Genomic DNA, 22,004 nt, shown 5'->3' on the forward strand with positions numbered 1-22,004 from the left:
TTTGATACCGAGCCTCTCACGATTCTCAAAGGATTATAAAATAGATAGATTTTGAGACCTTTGAAGGGGAAGTGATCTTCATGTGAAACTAGAAAAGAATATTTTTTTCCAGATCAACCTCATTTCCTTTTTCAAAGAATTACTGAATCAGCAGAGTATGTTGGACTCAGTCTACCTGGAAATTAACAAAGCATTTGCCAGACCCTCCTTCAGTATTCTCATGAACAAGATGGAGAGATACGGCTTAGGTGATAGCAGAATTTGGGGGATTCAGAAGTACTAGAATAAACAGCCCCAGACTGATTATTAATGGGTGAATGACAGCCGAGATGGAAATCTTTAATGAAATGCCAAGTGGCTTCTATCTGGAGTCTAAATCTGTTCAATATTTTAATATTTATGTATTTATATATCCTATGTATACATGTATTTATTTGCTTGTTAATTTATTTATTTTATACAGCTCAGTGGTATCATAGATAGAGCACTGGGCATGGAGTCAGGAAGATCTGAGTTCAAATCCAGTCTCATAAACTTGCCAAATGTGTGACCCTGGGCACGTTACTTCTGTCTGCCTCTGTTTCGTTGGCCTGTAAAATGGGAATGATAATGGCACCCACTTCCCAGGGTTGTTATGAGGGTTAAATGAGATAATAATTGTAAAGTGCTTAGCACCTAGAACATCATAGATGCTTAATAAATGCTTGTTTGCTTCCTTTCTTCTTTCTTTCCTTCCTTCCTTCCTTCCTTATGAGTTACTTGAATGAAGGCATTCTGGCATGTTTATCAAATTAGCAGATTATATGCAGTTGGAGGGGAGGGCACATAGCTAACTCACTTATGTCAAGAATAGGGTCTCAGAAAGGTGAAAATTAATAGTTATTATCTTAAAGTCCATCATTTAGGTACAAAAATAAATAAATGAACAGGACAAATACAGGCAGGAAGAGGCACAGTTAGAAAGCAATTTGACTTGCGAAAACTAATATTGTGAGTCAAATGATGGTGGGTGAGGCTGGGGAGTTTTACTGTACTGAAAGCTCAATGTTAACCAGTTATATGACATGGAAAGCTATACACACAGACACACACACACACAGACACAGACACAGACACACACACACACACACACACACACACACACACACACACACACACACACCGTGATTTTAGACTACATGATCAGAAGCCTAATGCAAAGACAAGTGAACACCATACTATCCCTACCCTGGTCAGATCTCCCACCATCCAAAACAGTATTTGCAGGTCTGGGAACATGTTAGGAAAGACATCAACAGATGATAGTAGGATACTATATAGAAGGAAAATAATGCAAGTGTTGAAGGGACTTGAAATGTAATCAACAGTTAAACTTTTGAACTTAGAACCAGCTGAGAAGGGCATAATCAGGTCTTCAACTACTTAAAAGGCTAACACATAAAAGATAGATTAAATTTATTCTCCTTGGCCTCAGATGAATTAGGAACAGTGGGTAGGAATTGCAGAGAGAGGCTGATTTAGGCTTGATTTAAGGGAAAACTTAATAATCACATTTGGACAAAAGGAGAATGGGCTTTCCTTAGGAGAGAGTGTTTCCCATCCCTGGAGGTCTTCAGGAAATGCCTGAATGACCCCTTTGAAGAGGCAACATGGTGGAGTAGAAAGAACATTGGATTTAGAAAACCAGATTTCAAATCCCAATTCAGTTATTTTCAACCTGCGTGACTTTGAATAAGTCACTTCATCTCTTTTGGCTTCAAGTTCTCAATGTGGAAAATAAGGACATTGGAAAATTTTGGTAGGGCACTTAACCACTTGGTGACTCAATTTCCTTATTGGGAAAATGAGAAGGTTGGATTACAGGACTTCTAAGGTCTTTCCTAGCTCTAAGACTATTATCCTTATTAGTAATGCTGTTCAGAGGAGCAAGAGATTAAGTAAGATACCCTCTGAACTCCTTTCTAATTCCATAAATTTGTTTTCATCAATGAAAAGATCATATCAGGGACAGAGAATGAACCAGACTGTCTGGAGAAAAATGGGAGAGAGACCATTTTGGCTTAAGATGCATGTTGGGGAAGGAGGAAGAATCGCTCAGTCTAGCTAGAGGGGAAAGTGCATTGAGGGGGAGGGGGGCAGTCTAGCTATAGAGGAGAGTATACGCCAGGCAATATGAGTGAGCCAATATCTGATTGGAGGAAGTTCAAATCAGAGAAAATGAATAGTCCCATCTTCCAGAAAAAGCCTTTCCTCACTATTACCTCCACTTGATTATCTCCAATTTATACTGTATATAGCTGCTTGCATGTTGTCTCCCTCATTGGACTGTGAGCTCCTTGAGAGTAGGGACTATATTTTGTGTTTTTCTTTGTATTCCCAGTGCTTAGCACACATAGAACACATAGTAGGTGTTTCAGAAGTTCTTATTGAATGAATGAATGAATGAATGAATGAATGAATGAATGGGTGGATGAGTGGATGGATGGATGGATGGATGGATGGATGGATGGATGAAACACTCTGCCTAGAGAAGAATGCTTAACAGGACAGTGAGTGGAGGAGTATGACTGGAAAGGAAGATACTTATTGAGGGACAAAGGAGGGTCTGTGCTTTGTGGGACAATGAATTGACAAGGGAATGGATTAATCTGGCTGCTGAGGAAGTTGCCTTTGAGGGGAATGGTAAGTGACCTGGCACAGCTAGATAGAAGAGTGTGAACTGGGAAACACTGGGTAAAAGGAGAATATGTGACATGGCGAATAATAATAATGTTATAATAATAAATCTATTTTTGTCTAGACCTGTGATTTCTAGGGAATTCTCATAAGTAAACTCTCACTAACAATGCAGATATATCTGCAGAACTTTGTCTTAGAGGCTCACTTGAAGCACTGAGTCATACAGCCAGGTCTGAGGCACAGTTAGAACCATTTAATTCTTCTGGATTCTAAGGCCAGCCTTCTATCCACTACACCATGATATTGTTCAATAATAATAATGCTGATAAGAACTGACATTTATACAGTAATATGTAAGATTTACCAATTGTTTTCCATACATGAACTTATTTAAGCCTCACAACAATCCTAAGAGGCAAACACAATAGATGTCATGATGCCCATTTTACAGATGACAAAACTGAGGCTGAGAGAAGTTAAGTGGTCTTGCCCAATGTCAAACAATAAATATCAGGAGCAAGATTCGAACCAAGGCCATTTAGGCTCCAGATAAAGAAGTGTACATTTGAGAGGAGGTGTGGTGCTGGGGGACCATTCTAGAGCACAGTGGGGTTGACTAGCCTGGCAATTGAAGCAGAATGAGCAGACTAAGGGCGGTGAAGTTTCATTTCATTTTAAGAGGAGGAAGCATGCCAGGGATGGTGTGTGAAAGAAGCAGGCTGTCTGTATAAAATGTGATGTTAGAGGACTGTCAGTGGTCCAGTATGGCTGGAAAGGCAGAGGGTGAATTTGGGGGTATGGTAAGTAGAGGAATCTGGCTAGAGAAGTGTGTTCCTGTCAGGGATAGCAAGTGAACCAATGTGGTTGGAGAGGTGAACACATATAAGGGATAATAAGCACCTTGGAGAGAGGAAAATGCGTGTTGGGGTCAGAGTGTGCCTGGAGAGGAAGATGTGTGGCTTGGGTAAAGCAAATGGTCCAATCTGAATAGAAAGGAGGAGATGTGCTTGAGAGGGAGTCTGAGTTGACAAGTCGGGTTGGAAACGATAGTGTATGTTTGGGTGGCCATGAGGGGACCAATTCAGTTGAAAAAGAGGGTTCATATTTCTGGACAGTAAGATGACAAACCTGTCTGGGGATAGTCTGTGTATAAGCTACTATGCATAGAGGGTACACGTTGGAAGACATTGAGTGACTATCCCAGTCTCAGCAGAGAAGAGTATGCATTCAGGGAAGGTAAATGAGGTGATCAGTCTGGCTGGAAAAAGGCAGTGTGCTTGAAACTGTAAGTACATCAGTTTAGCTGTGAAGAAAACCTGTGGATATACAGGTATATGTACAAATTAGTAATGGAATGGTATATTGTTGCCACTGAAGAGGCCACATTCAGAGACAGTAAGCAAGTGGATGAGCCTGTCTACAGAGCAGGAAAAAATACTGAAGCGTGAGTCGACTGGTCTGGAGGCGATAAGGAAGCATGTCTAGGATAGTGAATGAGTTACACAGTTTGAGAGGAGAGAAGAATGTAAATTGGGGGACCATGTCAGACTACAGACAATGGGGGACTCTTCCAGATGGGAATGTAGATTCATTTAGGCAAACTTGAGTAGATCAGTTTGATCAGAGAGAAGATTGTATATGTTGGAGGGATGTGAAAAGGAGCCCCTCGGGCTGGAGCGTTGGGTCTGTAAAAGACAGTGAGTGGACCAGTCTGCCTAGATACTCAAGGGGTACATGTTGGGAGACAGTGGATAGACCATTCTGGCTGCCGATTAGTATGTGATTATGGGACAGTTCATGAGGGGTGTTAGCCATCTGAAAAAGATACATGTTTTATAAGAAGTGGACCAGCAAATGGACCCAGAAGAGGGGGTTGCCCTTTGGTAGATAGCGAGTGGTCAAGCCTGTCAGAACATTAAGTCCTAGGGAAGACTAAGCATGGAACAACAAGTGGATCTCGGGCTAGAAAGGAATGTACATGTCAGAAACAGTAAGTGGACCCATCTAGCTGGAGGGGAGATTGAATTGTCAAGAAGCAGTGAGGGGACTTTCTAGCTAGAGAGGATGCATGTTAGAGAAACGATTAGACTAGCCTTGATAAAGAAAGAGGGGTGTGAGAATGGATCATTTTATCTGAAGATGAGAGGGCTACATTTGATGGACTATTCTGGAGAGAACAGAATGTATATTGTGGGAGGGTTGGTTGGTCATGCTGACTAGAGAGGAAGATGATGTTAGGATACAGTGAGCAAAAGCCCTCTGGCCAAAGAAAAATGTTTGTGCTAAGAGATGATGAAAGAGGGGCAGCTAGGTGGCACAGTGGGTAGAGCGCCAGCCCTGGAGTCAGGAGGACCTGAGTGCAAATCCGGCCTCAGACACTTTACACACTTACTAGCTATGTGACCTTGGGCAAGTCACTTAACCCCAATTGCCCTGCCTACCCCCTCCAAAAAAATAAAATATTAAGAGATGATAAAAGAACTGCTTTGGCTAGAAAGGAGGGCATACGTTGGTGGACAGTGAGCATAGCATTCTAGATGGAGAGGGGGCTACCTTGTTGGGGACAGTGAATGAACCAGTTTAGCTGGAGAAGAGGATGCATTTTTGTGAACAGTGAGTCAACCAGGCTGCCTGGAGAAATGGGTACATTGTGTGGAGATAGGGGGTGCAGCAGTTTGGCTGGAGAGATGGATGTGTAATGGGAAACTGAATGGAACTAGCATGATTGTAGAAGACATGATTGCATGTTGGGACCAATGAGTATACCAATCATAAGGAGAAGGATAAATGTTGACTGTGAATAAGTGAATTATCCCAGATTGAAGCAATAAGGTATTTTGGAAGGAGATGACTAAACCAAGTTGTCTTTAAAGGAGGATTCAAGTTGGGAGGCTGGTCTAGCTGCAATGTCTTTATTTGGCAACAGTTAATAGGTCAGTTTGGCTACATAGGAAGATGTACATCGGGAGCACAGTAAGTGGACTAAGGTAATCGGAGTCAGGTGCTAACTAGTAGACTTAAGTGGAGACCAGTCAAGTCGGGCTGAGGGCAGGGGAAGGATTGGGGTTACATGTTAGACAACAGTGAGTAGACATGCCTTACTGGAAAGGTGGACACATTTGGAGGGAGAGGGAGAGAATCATTCAGGAAAAGGGTACATGTCCAGGACAAATAGTGAGTCAAGTTGTAAAGGAAGATTCATTCAAGGGACAGTGAGTGAGTATATTAGTCCATTGGAAAGATAGTGTGTATTAGCGACAGTGAACAGACCATTGTAACAGGAGATGTGTGTTGTTAAGGGAAAGAGAAAGAAAGATATGTGTTAGGAAACAAAGAGTGGACCAGTCTGACTGAAGAGCAGCATTTACTTCAGGAAGACAGTGAGTAGGACAATTAGGCTGAGGAAAGGGCATGTGGGGTAACAGTAGGAGCATTGTCTGAAGAGGAGGGTGCATCTTGGAAAACGATAAGTGCATGTGTCTGGCAAGAGAAGAATATCAAATCTGGGGGACAATGAGTGGATATGTTTGAATGGAGAGGGTGAATTTGGTGGGAAATTGAGTGGACCAGCTTAGCTCTAGGAGGGATGCCTATTTGGAGAGAGTAAACAGACCAGTTTGGCTAAAAAGGAGCCTATTTGTTGCAGGATAAGCCAGTCTGGCTGGAAAGAACTACTGAGAGTTAGGCAACATTAGTGCCTTGTGCTGTCTAGATAGGACAGTGAACTATTGGGGGACAATGAACAGCCCAGTCTGGCTTAAACAAAAGATACATGTTGGGACACAACGGATGGACTAGTCTGATTGGATAAGGAGGCTTTGGATATTCGGGGAGAGTGAATGGAACATGTTGAATAAGAGGGCGTATTTAAGGAATAAGTGAATAGAATAGTGTGGCTAGAGAGGAGAGGTGCCTGTAGGGGACAGGTGGTGAATGGGCCGATTTGTCTAGAGAGGAAGGTTCACATAAAGGAACAAATGATTCGATGTTGTAGGTCCAGAGGACTTACTTTTGGATTTTGAAGAGATAATCAATCTCTCTTGCCTTTCCCTCACCACTTAATAGCAAATGCCTTCTAAATGGATGGTTATCTAGATCATCCATTTGCCAGCACACAAAAACCATGAAAGACTGCCCTGGAACAAAACTTAGATATCCTCATGAGATTTATTTAAAGCTATTTTTTAAAGCCAGCTGAGACCACAAAGGCCTTTGATACAAGGTACTACAATTTTCCTAGGCATTTCTGGGAAGTTTGTATCTCACTGCAAGGCTGTAAATCAAATCTCATATCAACTATCTGTGTCACACAGTGTCAATATCCTCAGATCAGTTAGTGAGAATCAGTAGCAAGAAAGGGCTTCCCATATTTCCCTGCAATAAGTCTCTTCTCTGATGAGGGCTGGTGATGTTTCACCAGTTTTATTGCTTCCCAGGGATTCTAAGGCAATGATTGGTGTGGAAACAAGGTATTATCTGTTGCTTCTGCTCTCAAATCTATCCTTTGGGATCTTTGAGAATTAGAATTAAGTGAAAAAGGGAAGGTGGGAGAAAAGAAATGTGGGAAGGTCTTATTCACCCCTTAGCTAACTTTGTAAATATACTGGACCTGCTTTGGGGGTATTGGTTGAGATCTGTAACACTTCTCATCTATAAATTTCCCAGAGTCCACGAACTCAAGGTTTAGCACAAATGGACATAGTCTGTACAACTAGAGCTCCTTGGAAGTTTGGATAAGAAACTTCTCAAAGCTCGGGGGATAATGCAAGTTAAGCGAATGGCAAACAAACAGTATCACCTTTAAATGCATTATTGGTCTGAATTTTTTTACTTAATTTCGATTTTCTGGAGCTAACCTCCAGACTTTAAAGCATATCAGTGCCGTATATGGTAGGTGGCGGAACCATTAACACTCACTTGGGGCTTTTGTCCAATACTTCATATTTAGGAGTATCTTGCAGCTATGAGATGATTTAGGAGTTAAGGGTTCTAAAAAAGGGGCCCCTAGAACAATGGACAAGTCAGGATAGAGAATAGAATGCATATAGGGAGTTAATGAGTAACTGAATCAGTCTGTCCTTTCCTAGTCCCCATCCCCCATCCCAGCTACTAGTGTCTTCCCCTTAGAGATTCCTTCATCTGTTCTGTATTTATCTTATGTGTTCCCACTTATTTTCATGACGTCTGTCCAATTAGAATGTGAGATTTTTGCAGGGGAGAGAGAAGATAAACATTGTTTTTACCTTTCTTTGTGCTCCTAGTCTTGGCACAGATTTTGCACTGAATATATAGTTTTTGATTGGATGAGTAGAAGGATGCATGGTTGCAATACAGAGACTAGACAAGTCTGACTAGACAGGAAGACATACTGTTGGGGGACAGTGAGTGTGATTCTTTGGTGAGAGAAGAGGTAAGGGGCTACCATTAATGTACCCACCTGGCTATAAAATAGGGTGTATTTTGGGAGACAATAAATAGACCAGTCAAGCTGAAGAGTTATGTGATTGTTGGGGAAAACTGGGTGGAACAATCTGACTGGTGATGAAATTACATGTTGGGGAACAGTGGGTGGATCATTCTGTCCAATGGGTATGGTAAAGGTTGAGAAACAATAAATAGACCTATCTGCCTATGGGGATTCATAGAAGGGACAATAAATTGACCAAACCAATCTGTCTTGATAGGAATGAGCATGTTCAGGGACAGTGAAAAAACCAATATGACTGGAAAAGAGGAAGGATTGTTGGGGACCAGTGAGTGGTACACTTGGACTGGAGACAATGACAGAATCAGTCCAGGAACCAAAGACGGTTCATGGTAGAGACAGAATAACTCAATCAGTCTTGGCTGGAAAGGAAGCTGATGGAAGATTTTGAGTGGAACAATCTAGTGGTGAAGATGGTATATATTAGGGGATATTGAGTGGACTAGTCTGGCTGGAGAGGAGGATGTTTGCTAACAAGGGACAGAGAGATCAAATTTTGGCAAATTGTAGAGAACACAATAGTCCAAGCATTCCTGGGTTTCGTGTCAGTAAAAGAAGCTGGGGGTAGAGAAAAGGGAGGGAAGTGGCCTATGTTTGAGCTCCTATGTGAACATAATGCAACAACGTAATGCAGATGAGTAGAGGACAAGGCCTCTCCCAAGGTCAATTCAGGCCCATCTCCGGAAAACCAAACTAGAATGCACATTATTACAGAGGGCCCAGGCTACCCTCTTAGGATTGGTCTGTCTTGAGACACCTTCCTACTAACTAGATATGGCCTTGGGCCAAAACAGTCCCTGGGACTCCAAGCCTCCCTGACACACACCAAGCATGGGTCTGAGAGGGCACAACTGGATACCTATTCATACCCACACACTCTCTGACTTAATTTTCCATGTCTCCTTCCCTATGGGGTTATCAGGACGACACCCTCAAGCAAAGCTTCCTAGAGGCCACCCTACTGCTGGTGGGGGCCATCAGCAGGAATGAGGGGGCTCACAGTTATGAGTTCATCCAGGTGCCCGAGCTCATCGACAGCCTACTGGTAAGTGAAAGGGTATAGAGAAAGAGGGAAGATCAGCAATGGGACTGAGAAAACTAGGACACAGGCTCCCCAGAGTACAAAAGGGATTGGCCCCCTGAGCCTGTACAAACATGCGCAGTGTCAAAGGATCATAGTACTTAGAGTTAGAAAAGACTATAGAACACATTGAGTCCAACCCCTTCATTTTACAAATGACAAAGCCGTTGCCTAAGCAGGATAGCCAAAATGTGAACCTAAGTTCTCTGACTCCAAATCTAGCACCCTTAACACTAACCTGTGGTGTTTGTGTCTCCCATAGGGGCTAGCTTCCAATAGGATTGAAAAGCTGGTCTTTCTGAACATGTACCAGTACTCCTCATATATGCTGCCACCCCCACTACTTTGCTTTTCACTTTTCTACTAATGACTATACATCCTACTTAGACAACCATAGTTCCCAAACTCAGAATTCACCCAGTCCTACAATTTGCACCTCAACGGTCCAGTTAACATGGGAAGCACAAATGGAATCAAAAGGCATTTCTTGGTAACCCACTGAATGCTTTGGAGTAGAAGTCCTAATATATTAAGGAAAACATCCTAACAATGATAGTAATCGTTCCATCACTGGAAGCCTTCATCAGAGGCTAGATACCCAATCAATCAACCAGTCAACTAGCATTTCTTATTGACCACTTAACAAGAATGCTGTAGAAGGGATTCTTTTCCAGATATATATATATATATTTGACTAGATGCCCTCTGAGGATGTTGTAACAGCAAGCACCCTAGCATACCCAGTATGGCCTGCTAGCACAGATTCATAGATTTGCTTTTAAAGGAAAGCAACTTTAAAGGGGTCAACAATCTTCTTTAGTTACACTCACTAGTTCAGGGGAAAAGTCAGCCCCCTGAATGTTAGGGAAAATACAAGCAGAGAAATTAGCATGAAGACCAACAGACAGGGCTCTTAACTGCCTGAATCAAAGCAATATTGCTATATACTTTACATACACCAGTGGATCAAGAGAGCCTTTACATCTGCGCAGTGGGGGATCTCTGAATATATAGCTACTCAGAGTCGCAACCAAGGAATCAAAAGATCCTTCTCATAAGCGAACCTCCAAAGCCAAATACCAAGTCAGAGTGTATATACACTTCTCAGAGCCAGAAGGCATCACAACCCTTGTGACTCAGGGCCTAATTAGAAATTAGCAAAGATGTGAAAGCCTTCTTACAAGCAAGCCTCCCCTAAGCAAGCTTCCCTCCCCCAACGGGCCTTATGACTCAGGATGCATCACAACTGTGAGCTGAGCCAGAGCTCAAAGCAGGTCACATAGGCCTATTAATGGATGGGGAAGATCTTCCTATTCCATTTTACAGTTGTTTCTTGCTCTCTGATTTTAATACCCCTCTAGGTATAGCCAAAATAGCCTGAGACCTGACACACACATATACATACACACATTTTCCCCATCACTCATCTCAAATTCAGCACCACTCTCAGACCAGGACCACTTTCCTTTGCTGAAACAGTGTCTTGCCCCTAGTGATGATCCAATAATAGCTAGGCTGCTAAGGGGGAAACTTTGGAACTTCTCTATGAAATCCCTTTGAGAGGGTCTCATGCCTAAACAAGAATTTTCCCTAGGATGTCTCAATCTCCTCATCTATAAAATGGGAGGTTGGACCAGATGGCCTTGAAGGTCTGTTCCAGGATCTATGATCTTATATCCTGATTCCTGACAATCATGAGGCCAGGAACTGTGCATTGGCTACTTTGCACATAGTAGGTACTTCATAAATGTCTGTAGTATATGAATTCTCCACTCTCTCCTATCTTCTACCTAATTGAGCTCTGGCTTTTTCAGTTTGGTGGTCCCTGGGCATATTTGTTTCATAAGGGATCACTTTGAGGAGGACTGGGAGGGACAGACCTCGAGGATGGAGAACAGTACTGGGGAATAGACATGCCCACCTATCCAGGACAAAACCCTCCTCAAAGACAGGGAATGTTCAGAACTCCCTCAGGAGGTTTTTAGGAGGGAGGGTGGTCTCCACCTTGGGTGGGGTGGAGGTGGGAAGAAGGAGTGGGAGAGGAAATCTGTGCTTGAGGCTAAGAGAGGACTTGGCTCACTGAAGGACACACCAGTTTCTCTGACTTAGAGATCTTAACCCTATGACTAATCCTTTATTTGGGGACTTGCAGGTACTGATGAAGAAGGAGCCCCAGGACACTCTCTGTACCAGAACTCGACAGCAGGTCATGTGTGCCATTTCAGGACTTTGGTAAGCTATCCAGTCCTCCTCAGAATGATTCCCAGTGAAATAATTATGGCCAGGGACCCCCAAACTGAAAAATCCAGGGCTCAATTAGGTGGAGGACGGGAGAGAGGGGAGAATTCAAATTAATATCCCATAGACATTTATGAAGAACCTACTGTGTACAAAGTTTAGCAAAGGCACAGTTCCCGGACTCATGGAACAAGAAGGCTAGTATTGTGATAAGATACCAACAGGGATAAGAATAACACACCATGTAGGTGGGGAGGAGTGATGCATTTGAGAGGTGCAAGTGAGAGGCCAATAACTCATTCTCCCTAATAATTTTAGAAACCTCTATTGATTGATTTTTTTTGTGTTCCAAGTATTTAACTGAATTTTCTCCCTCTTGAAATCTTTGTGTTCCCCCAACACTTTCTGACTCTACTTTGGATGGATGGTGGTATGACAATATGGTAAAAACACATCTTTTGATGTGCTCAAGCCTAGAGAAAAAAGCTCTCAGACTTGGCGATAATTCCATTGTCTTTTTCTCCTCTATTTGGTCCAAATTTGTATTTTTTTTTACTGTAACTCAAATTGTGCTCACATTCTTTTGTCTTTCTGATTATCTCACAGCAAACTGAGGCCACCATTAGACTTTAAAAGGAAATCCAAGATCCTCTTCACTTGCTTCCAAAGTGTGTTTAAACTGCCACTGGTGGAGGCTCTGGAGAAGCACACCTGTCTCCTGGCAGACCCTCCTGACATACAGGTGATCCCTCCAGCTATCTTCCATTACTGAGGGGTGTTCTTTCTGTTGACAGTCTTCTATCTATACTGAATCTACTCTTCCCTCTTCCCAACCCTTCCCTTGGGGATAAGTCTCCATTGATGACCAAAAGGTGGTATGGCAAGATATAGGGAAAGGAAACTTAAGACACATCAGTCTTGGCAGTTGAGCCACCTTGAGATTGGTCCATTAGGAGATACACCCAGGGCCCATCTGGAAACCTGCCCGCAGATACTTACAAGGTAGCGAGGACATACTGCTAAGCAGCAATATTGCCTTGTTGCCATTTTTAGACTGCTTCCCAGAACTACCTTCCTGTGTTAAATCAGGGGGAGGATATGGAGAAGAAGAAGATCCCAGATATTGTCCTTCATCATTGCTATGTCTCTTGGTATTAGAGCCAATGAGAACTGTCGTTGGCTGACTTGATGCTGACTGGGTGCTCAGCCAGACAATAACATTGGTGCAAAGAGGGAAAGAGGAAAGGTCTTTTTCTCTTAGACGTTTATGGACCCCCAAACTCTACCTCCCAATTTACATAAAATTCATGCAGAGAGTTCTGCTGAGCCTTGTCTTTTGAGTAGATGAGGTAGAAAAGAAGTTGAAACTTGGATATAAATTTACATTTGGAAACAATTTATGAAAGAATGAGTCTGAAACTGCTCTAAAGAGTAAAAGAAATGCTATAAAGATTCCCAAGATGATTCTTATCTGAAACAGTTTCACGTGTTATTAGACCAGGCTCTATGCTTCAGCAGAGGCAGATGGCCAACTATCTAGCATTAGAAGGCTTGTCTTCACCTCCCTTCATCAGAATCCAAACACTTTTGGAAAAAAACACCCTAAGAAAGAGGGAAAGACTCTGTATGTGTTCTCCAAAACAAAGCTATCACTGACCCTGTAACACGAAACACAAGTTACACAATATCAGACCTAAAAGAAATCTTAGCAATGATCTCTTCTAACTTCCCCCTTTGTATATCCTGAAAATGGCCTCTAAGTGAAGGCCAGAAAGAGTGATGTACAAATATATGGCCAATACATGAAGCAGCAAAACAGAGGGGAATGCCTATATTTGGCTCAAGTCAACCCTGACCCCTTAGTCCTTGACCAACCGAGACCCTGATCACGGCTACATTTGGTACAGCCCAGGACTCCCTTACCCCTTTGACTTTTGTTTCTCCTCTTCTAGAAACTCTACATGGACACCATGAGCGCCTTAGATGAGCTTCTCCAGAGTTTAATCACAGAGAATCCCAAGGCGGATGAACTTCACTACTTGCTAGGGGTAACCCAGGTTTTGGTGGGGGGCAGAAGGAAACAGGTGTATGTGGAATACCGTCCACTGAACCCATGAGGGTGGGAGACTGTATCTGATCTTTTAAGTCACCACGCATTGTATCGTCTGCTCTTGGCACATATTAAATGCTTAATAAACAGGATGTGACTGAAGATCAGGACACAAAGCTTGTTCCATTACCATTGTGATTTGGTTAGATGTAAAGTCAGTGAAAAATAGATGTTTTAACTTTTTAAAAGTTCCTTAGAACATACCAGGAAATGTAAGAGCTGAAAGGAACAATAAAATGCACAAAATATTTAGTAAAACCCAAAAGGAACTTAAAATATAGAATATAGAAAGGTAGCCCTAATAGGAACCTTAGAACATAGAATATAAGAACTAAGAGAACTTTAAAACATAGGATGCCAGGCCTAGAAAGATCCTAAAACACAGAATGCAAGTGTGCATGCTGGAAAGGCCCTTACTACATGCCATCTGGTTCAATAGCTCATTTTCAGAGAAGGAAACTGAAGACCAGATAAGGAAAATAGTTTGTATGACCACAGTCACATGGCAGAACCTGGACATTAACTTAGGTCCAAAGGTCAGGAAGAAGATCAGGTTTAAGTAGTAAAGGAATTTATTCTGTTTCACACTTGGTGGCGAGTTTGATGTGCCAAGGAGTAAATGGAGATTTAAATTTCTAGCTCCCAATCAAACATGGGTGTGGAATTTAGGACTGAGGTCGTGGTTACAAACATACATTTGGTAGTCATATACATAAAGATGATCATTGAAGCTATCATCTATAGTGGATGAGGATTCCAAAGAACAATGGAGATAGAGAAGAGAGCTGAGATCCATGGTCTGTGGGAAGTCTGTTTTTAGGAGGAAGAAAAAGGAAGGAGGTGTCAGGGAGATGGAAAGAGAAGCTGGCATAGCGTAGTTCCAATATGAGATGAAAATATCCAGAAGGAGTGGGGGCCAAATGCTACAGAAAGACCAAAATGGTGGGGACTAAGAAAATTATATGGGAGGTATAAGAATGAGGAAATTAACATTAAGAGGGTACACTGGAAATTCTGAATTATCACCATCATCAACACGATCAACAAATAGCCATCAATGATCATTGTAATTCTCATCATTAATAGCACCCCCTAATCAACATCAATACTGTCACCTAACTCTTCACTGTCACCATCAGCAACATCACCATCATTGCCATTGTATTCCCATCACCAACAGAATCACTATCATTACCATTGTATTCCCATCACCACCATCAGTATCACTGTATTCTCATCAGCATCATCAGCATCACTTTTTCTATTACTCTCACACATTGTTGTGATCACTATCATTATGTTTTCCTCAACTTTATCAGTATTATTGTCACAATCATTACCATCACCACCCCCATGACTTCATTCACCATTACTATCATTTTCATCATTCTCACTACCATCATCAAAATTACAATTTTATTCATCATAGTTACTATTATCATTCACCTAAGACTATATTTATTAACCCTTAATTAAATATAGTATTGGGTTTGTTGCTATAATAACTGGGAGAGGTTGGTGTGGCCAAGAAGAACTTGAAGGACTCTGGCTTTATGCATCAGCTCTAAAAATTTTCCCAACCTCCTGAGGACCAGGCTCATTCCATACAAGAGTGAAGGGTACCCCTTCAGAATTCAACCTAGGGTTCAACATCCCCCAGTGCACCAATGATTCCCAGTGACGAAACGTCAAATGATCTGTCCTCTTCTCCATTTACCTAGCTGTAACCCACCTTTTAAGGACTAGCACTAAATCTCACCTCTTCCAGGAAGCGTTCCTTGCCTCCTCTAAGTGATAGGGATCATTGCTATCACTCTATATGATAGAGCTCTTACAGTCTAAATCACCTGATCTTTCGCTTGATTACGCTCTGTCTTGTATTGATCTCTGGGGTCTCAAAGCTTACTCCAATCCCTAGTACTAAGGACATGGATAAAACAGGATTGGGAATAAGAAAATCCTTTATGTCTATACATATAGCACTTTCCACCACATTAGCCCCATGTAGGCTGCATTTTTTCTTCCAGTTGCAATTTGTATAAAACCCAAGTGCAACCCATAGTTCGCGCTGTTACAGCACATATCTATATTTTTTTCCTTTCACATAAATCCGGAAGCATGAGAGTATAGTGGTGGGAAGAGCCCTAGAATTAGCCTTAAAAATACTGACTTCCAACCTCAGTTCTGCCTCTTTACCATCTGTGTGATCTTGGACAAGTCACACATACTCTCTCTCTCTCTGGGCTTCAGTTTTCTCATCAATAAAATTAGGGGGCTAGACTACATAATCTCTAAGATCCCTTCAAGGGACTTTTATTTTAGGAGTTGATACCTATATCTGAACCCATGTGTTGCTTTTCTATCCATTTTCTTGCTTGAGTGCTCTCAGAGGCAAGGCAAGGGGTTATCATCTCTACATTACAGATGAGGACACTGAGACCCAGAGAAGTAAAGGGATTTTCCTCACAGCTCTATGCATTGTAAAAGTTTACAAAATGTTCCCTAAGAGGTAGGTACTGTTACCCCCATTTCACAGAGGAGGAGACTGGGGCTCAAATAAATTGATTTGCTCAGAGTCTCACAGAAAGTAAATATCAGAGGTAGGAAGTGACTCCAGGCCTTCTGATGCCCAGTCAGTGCATTTCAATCATCGTGCACTATGTGATATTCCCCCAACATCAGAAATCCTTCTGTCCAAGGTCCCCAAGGAAGTGTCAGTTGCATTCCACACTCACTAAGCACCTACCCTACCGTATGCCCCATAAGCAATAGAAGAAGATCGGAAAATACCCCATTCTCTCACATAGTTTTACATTTTTCTCCAGGAGACAAGAGACTCATAAAACAAGTAGAAATACAAAAAGGATATGTGGTATAGTGTAATGGCAATCCAGTACTGTCACTTAGAGGAGCCAAGGAGAGCTTCCTAGAGAAGACAGTGTTTGACCTGGGGTCTGAGGAAGGATATAATTTGGATAAGTAGGTAGAAAGAGAAGAAGATATCTCCCAGTGGGAGTGATGGGAGTAGGAGAGTAGATGTTAATGTCCCTTCATAGATGTTCTGTTGGTCCCAATGGCTTTGTCTTATCTGCCCTTTTGTTCTCCCCCAGCACATGTACAGCTGGCTGGCTTCAGAGAAGGTTCATGAGCGGCAGCGGGCAGTTAAGAGCTGCATGGTTCTCCTCAAGTTTCTAGCCCAGAAAACCTTCCTGGATGTGAGTACTGCCATCACCTGACTTCTCCCCCAACCCCACCTTACTGCACCCCTCCCTGTTGTTCATGGTGATGTATAAGTGAGCTCTTCCACATTATAGATCGCAGGTCTAAAAGGACCCCCAGAAAATAAAGCAGTCCTAATCTCCATCTTCTGTCAGGACATTTGAAGGAGGGGATGGGTCTGGCCATAATTATCGCTAAGGAGGGAGATGTCATGCCTACGTTGATTGCATAAGTGTCATAGCTTCATTAGCACCATTACAAGATGCCATGCTGGGGGGAGGGGTACTGTGGGGAGGCACTGGTAGTAGAAGTAGGCTTCCTACCCAAGGTCCTCTAACTCCAAATTAATTGTTTTTCCCATCATACCATATTCTCAACCCCATCTCTCTCTCTCTCTCTCTCTCTCTCTCTCTCTCTCTCTCTCTCTCTCTCTCTCTTTCTCTCTCTCTCTCTCTCTCTTTCTCTCTCTCTCTCTCTCTCTCTCTCTCTCTCTCTCTCTCTCTCTCTCTCTTCCCTCTCTCTCTTTCTACACATATGTATTATATGCACATAATTGTATGCATATATACATGCATAAGCATAAAATGGAAAACTATTGTGTGTGGAGCAGGCTAGCTGGAAAATTTGGATGACTCCGATTTTTTTGGCAACATCCAAAGCCTCCTAGTCTGGGGCATGTCAGACTTAGGTCTCTCCATCAGACCAGATCACTGTGCTGACCTTAGTCAAACTGATTTCATACCATTTCTTTACAACCTACTTGATCTGATGTGTGTTGGCCTTAACATTCACAAAGATTACCAGGGAGATGAGTGTTCAAACTTCTTCATAACAGACTCAGTGGTCAAGGGAAACTTGATGATGGGATGGTGATCCAGCTTGCTATTGTAGGGGGACTTTTCTGAGGGTACTTGGACTGGTTTTAAACCTAAAGTATCTTGGATTGCCAGACGGTGGGAGATATTTGGATTTTCATCTTTTGGGGTTATGGACATTCTTCATCACTGCCTTCTTGGCCTTCAAGAACTTTGACTTGGCTTATATCTTGAGAGGGACAACTATTTCCTTCTCTGTCTTTGGATACCATCTTGGAGGATACCTCTTGAAACACTGAAAATAAGTATCAATGCTATAAGTATTGGCTCTATCTTGACTAAGCCCAGAGATATATCTGAACATAGAGATTGCTCCAATGGCTCTCTTATCATCTTATCAAAATCCTACAGATTTTGATCCATCTATGCCTACCCAACTTGGCTGATTCTTGAACAAGTCCTAATAAATTCACCACCAAAGTTTCACCAACAATCTTGGAAGCCTCTCTTACTTTTCCACAACATCAGAAGGATATTAATGGAGCATTCAGGTTGTCCATGTTAGCTCTCGATCTTACCATATGGCTTTTTTATACTGAACATTTTAAATGACATCTTTTACTCTGTTCTCCTTAATCCCTTCTTTGTATTATTTTATAGACCACTTACACTAGCCATGGTCCTCTGTTGGTCTCTTAGTGATAATCACATTTAATTGTTTGGAAATCATTGTATTCCATGACTCAGAACCATAAAATAATACCATAAGAACATTGGTATTAAGGAGATAGGTCTTTGTGTCAAGGAGAAATTTGGAGTCATTAAAAGAATATGGCAATTTCCCATAGGTATTTCAGCCTAGTCTCAGCTTCCTGTTTAATGCTCCGGTTAACTGTCTATGTACATTTGTGTGTATGTATACATATATACACATATATAGATGTATGTATGTTTATGTATAAATGTGTGTGGCATGTATACATATTTCTATACATGTATGCATACATGTGTGTGCATATTTATTATGCATGTGTATACATATAGACACATCTATTCACAAGCTTGTCCATCTCATTTTATAACATGCGTTGGACAACAAGCATTCTTCATTCACTTGGTCTTTCTTGTGGGGATCATTAGGCCAAATTCTTGAGTAGTTATGAGCCTTATTCAGGAAGCTCTGTAATAGACCAGGAATTAATGTCACTAGTGCAATATCATCCTGAAGCAGGAGCCATCTGAAGGATGTAGCCATGGATATCCCTCTTCCTTTTGCACTTTACACCATAGTCAACAAATTAAATCTCCCTGTTTTATGCCCTAGCTGCTATCTTCTCATCTGTTAATATGTTCCCTCACTCTCTGAAACTACTCTGTATTCACTACATACATTCATACATATATATATTCACAGATTGACATATAGCTATATAGTATGCATGTAGACGTATAACTATTTACATGCTATAAAATGTAAGTCCTTACCCTGCCCCCACGGTAGAATGTAAATTCCTTGAGGAAAGAAGTTATCCATTTTTATCTTTCTATTCCCAGCATCTACCATATATGTAGGTGCTTAATAATTGCTCGTTGAATTAAAATGACTTGAATATTCATAATCAGAATCATTAAACAAAGTTATTTCTGAGTTTGTTTCTCTCAAGGATTTTTGTCTGATTCTAATATCTACATAAGAGACATCTTGTTAGAGGAGAGTTTTTTTTTTTTAAAAAGCTGCATTTTGCTTTCTCTACACAAGGAAATGCTTTCCTTCTTTTCATTTTTGGTAATCATCAAACATAGGAGAAACTTGTAATGACCTTTCAGTCAATTGTACGGCATCAAAAACATAGGACTCTGTAGAAACTCACCTTGGGAGGATTCTGGAATGTTCTTCTCTCCAAGCAGCCACCATCTCCTACTGGTGAGTTCTTCTGAAGACCTCTGTTTTAAGGAATGACCTAGGCCAGGCATCCCTCATTCCTTTCCTGGCTCTGCTTACTTTCTGGGCTTCTCTGCCATGCCTCAGCTGCCTTCTCACTTTAGTACATTTCTCCACTCCTGTGACCCCCATCTCCCATTGATGAGTTCCTCCCAGACCCTCCATTTGGAGGGAGACTCAGGCCAGCCATCCTTCTTTCCTCTCCAAGGTCTGCTTCTACCTCGATGCCTTTGCTCAGGTACTTCTTCTCTCCATCCCCCCATCTCCTGCTTTTCAAGTCCCTTTCATGTGTTATCTCTCCTCATTAGAATGTAAGCTCCTTGGGGACAGACACCATCTTTTTGCTTGTACTTGGATCCCCAGCTTTGGCACAATGCCTGGCACACAGGAAGCACTAAGCAAATGTTCATTGATTTGTCTTGTGAGGGTGCTTAGGTGCATTTTAGGGGTGGAAAATTAGGACAAAGAAATAACTCTAGGCATTCCCTACCCAGAAAACAGTAGGTCATTTGTGGAAAAGAGCAATAATTTTGGAATCAGAAAGCCTGAATTCAAATTCTGAACCTCAGTTTCTTCACCTATAAAATGAAAAAGAAGAGTTAGATGATCTATTAAGTGCCAGAAGCTTGAAATTACACGATGATGTTTTTCTTCTTTATTTTCTCTTGCCAGACCACAGAGGAATTTATAAGAATTGGGCACATTGTGGGCATGCTGGGCATGTTATGTCAGGATCCAGACAAAGACATACAGCAACTGGTGCTTGAAGCAATTAACTATCTCTACAAAATCCTCTTATATCAGAAAGGTGATCCCTGGCAGGATCCCTCCTTTATTATCTCACCTTTCTGTCTCTATGCCTCCTCCTAGGGAGTTACCATCAATCCTAAACTCACCTCCCAACAGTGACCATGCCCTGAGCAATCACCTTATTCCAACTGTGAACAGTAATCTCTGTGACAATGCATTGTGTGACCATGACCTCACCCCAGAAATGACCGCATTTCCAAAACTGAATACCTCCCTACCCTAACCTCACCCCAAGTCTAAGTACATTCCTATCACTGACCCACCTCCACAGCCCTAGCCTCACCATAACTTTGTCTCACAGTATCCCCAGCATCATCCTCCATATCAGTCATATCTCTCAGCCTTGACAAAACTAACTCATGACCATGCCATCTCACCCCCGACCTCATCCCCAACTTTGACCTTACCACGGCCCTTACCAAATAACTAAACTTGACCTCAATACAACTTTGACCACAATCCAGCTCTAACATTAACTCATTCATGATCATGTCCCCTGACCTTAATCAAACCCCCAAGCTTGACCACATCCCACCTTTGTACACATCCCCATCCTGACCCAACTTGACCCAAACCTGATCCCAACTCTGACCTCATATCTAGCCCTATATACACCCTTCCCCCACCATCCCCTAATACCAACTACATCCCCAAACTTGGCTCCCTCATTGACTATACCCCAACCTTGATACTTACTCTACTTCTGAATCTTAAGCAGAAACAGAGCCAGCTAAAGTTGTCTTTTAGGAAACAGCAGCCATTTACAATCATCTCTCTTCACCAGGTTTGTATGCACCTGAACTTTTCAGAAACATGGGGCAGAGTGAAGAAACCCAGTGTCTGTCGGAGCAGGAACCAATACCCATGCCGGAGGTTCCTGTCAACCCCAGCTCTCACATTATTAAGGTCAGAGCTCTCAAGGGACTGGTAGGGCAAAGTGGGAGGGGTTGGCTTGGATCTTCTGGGAGATTCACATCTCTTCTAGGTCAGCTAGGGGCCTTATATCCCAGTCTTTACTGAAGAGACAAGGTGAGGGGTAACATGGAAAGAATATTGGATTTAAAATCAGAAGTGGTTGTGTTGTTGTTGATCAGTCATTTCAGTCATGTTCAACTCTTCATGAACCCATTTTAGGGTTTTCTTGGCAAAAATACTGGAGTGGTTTGCTATTTCCTTCTCCAGCTCATTTGATGAGGAAGCTAAGGCAAACAGGGTGAAGTGCCTTGCTTAGGGCAACACAGTTAGTAAGTGTCTGAGTCCAGATTTGAACTCAAAAAGATGATTCTTCCTGACACGATTTGGGTTCAAATCCCACTTCACTCTCATCACTTACTACCTATGTGACTTTAGAGAAATTACTTAATTTCCCTGGCCTTCAGTTTCCCCATCTGTACAATGCTATTAATTCTTTTATGGGCACAGATACACTATGCTTTATAAAAAATAGCCATTTCCTAAAGTTAGCCTACAAGTCATGGTCTTTGGTGATGGGGTTGTTAGCCTGGTAAAAGAGTGGAATTCAATAGACATAATATTGTATGCCTGGATTTCAGCAAAGCATTTGACAATCACATTATCCCTGAGAACAAAAATGGATAAAGATGTAGGTTGGATGGTTGACAGCT

General features: G+C 42.0%; 1 protein-coding gene across 1 annotated transcript in view; it reads left to right on the plus strand.

Annotated features, from left to right (window-relative positions):
- LOC118828900 (maestro heat-like repeat family member 5) overlaps nucleotides 1-22,004 on the plus strand; it is a 97,394-nt gene that overhangs the window by 28,443 nt on the left and 46,947 nt on the right. Inside the window, exons 10-16 of the mRNA XM_036735787.1 lie at nucleotides 9,087-9,209; nucleotides 11,398-11,477; nucleotides 12,090-12,225; nucleotides 13,436-13,531; nucleotides 16,704-16,808; nucleotides 20,242-20,377; nucleotides 21,164-21,285. Coding sequence (XP_036591682.1) covers nucleotides 9,087-9,209; nucleotides 11,398-11,477; nucleotides 12,090-12,225; nucleotides 13,436-13,531; nucleotides 16,704-16,808; nucleotides 20,242-20,377; nucleotides 21,164-21,285 — 798 coding nt within the window. The remainder of the gene's footprint in view (nucleotides 1-9,086; nucleotides 9,210-11,397; nucleotides 11,478-12,089; nucleotides 12,226-13,435; nucleotides 13,532-16,703; nucleotides 16,809-20,241; nucleotides 20,378-21,163; nucleotides 21,286-22,004) is intronic.

This window comes from Trichosurus vulpecula, chromosome 1, assembly GCF_011100635.1.
Source record: "Trichosurus vulpecula isolate mTriVul1 chromosome 1, mTriVul1.pri, whole genome shotgun sequence".
In the NCBI taxonomy this organism is placed as follows: Eukaryota; Metazoa; Chordata; class Mammalia; order Diprotodontia; family Phalangeridae; genus Trichosurus; species Trichosurus vulpecula.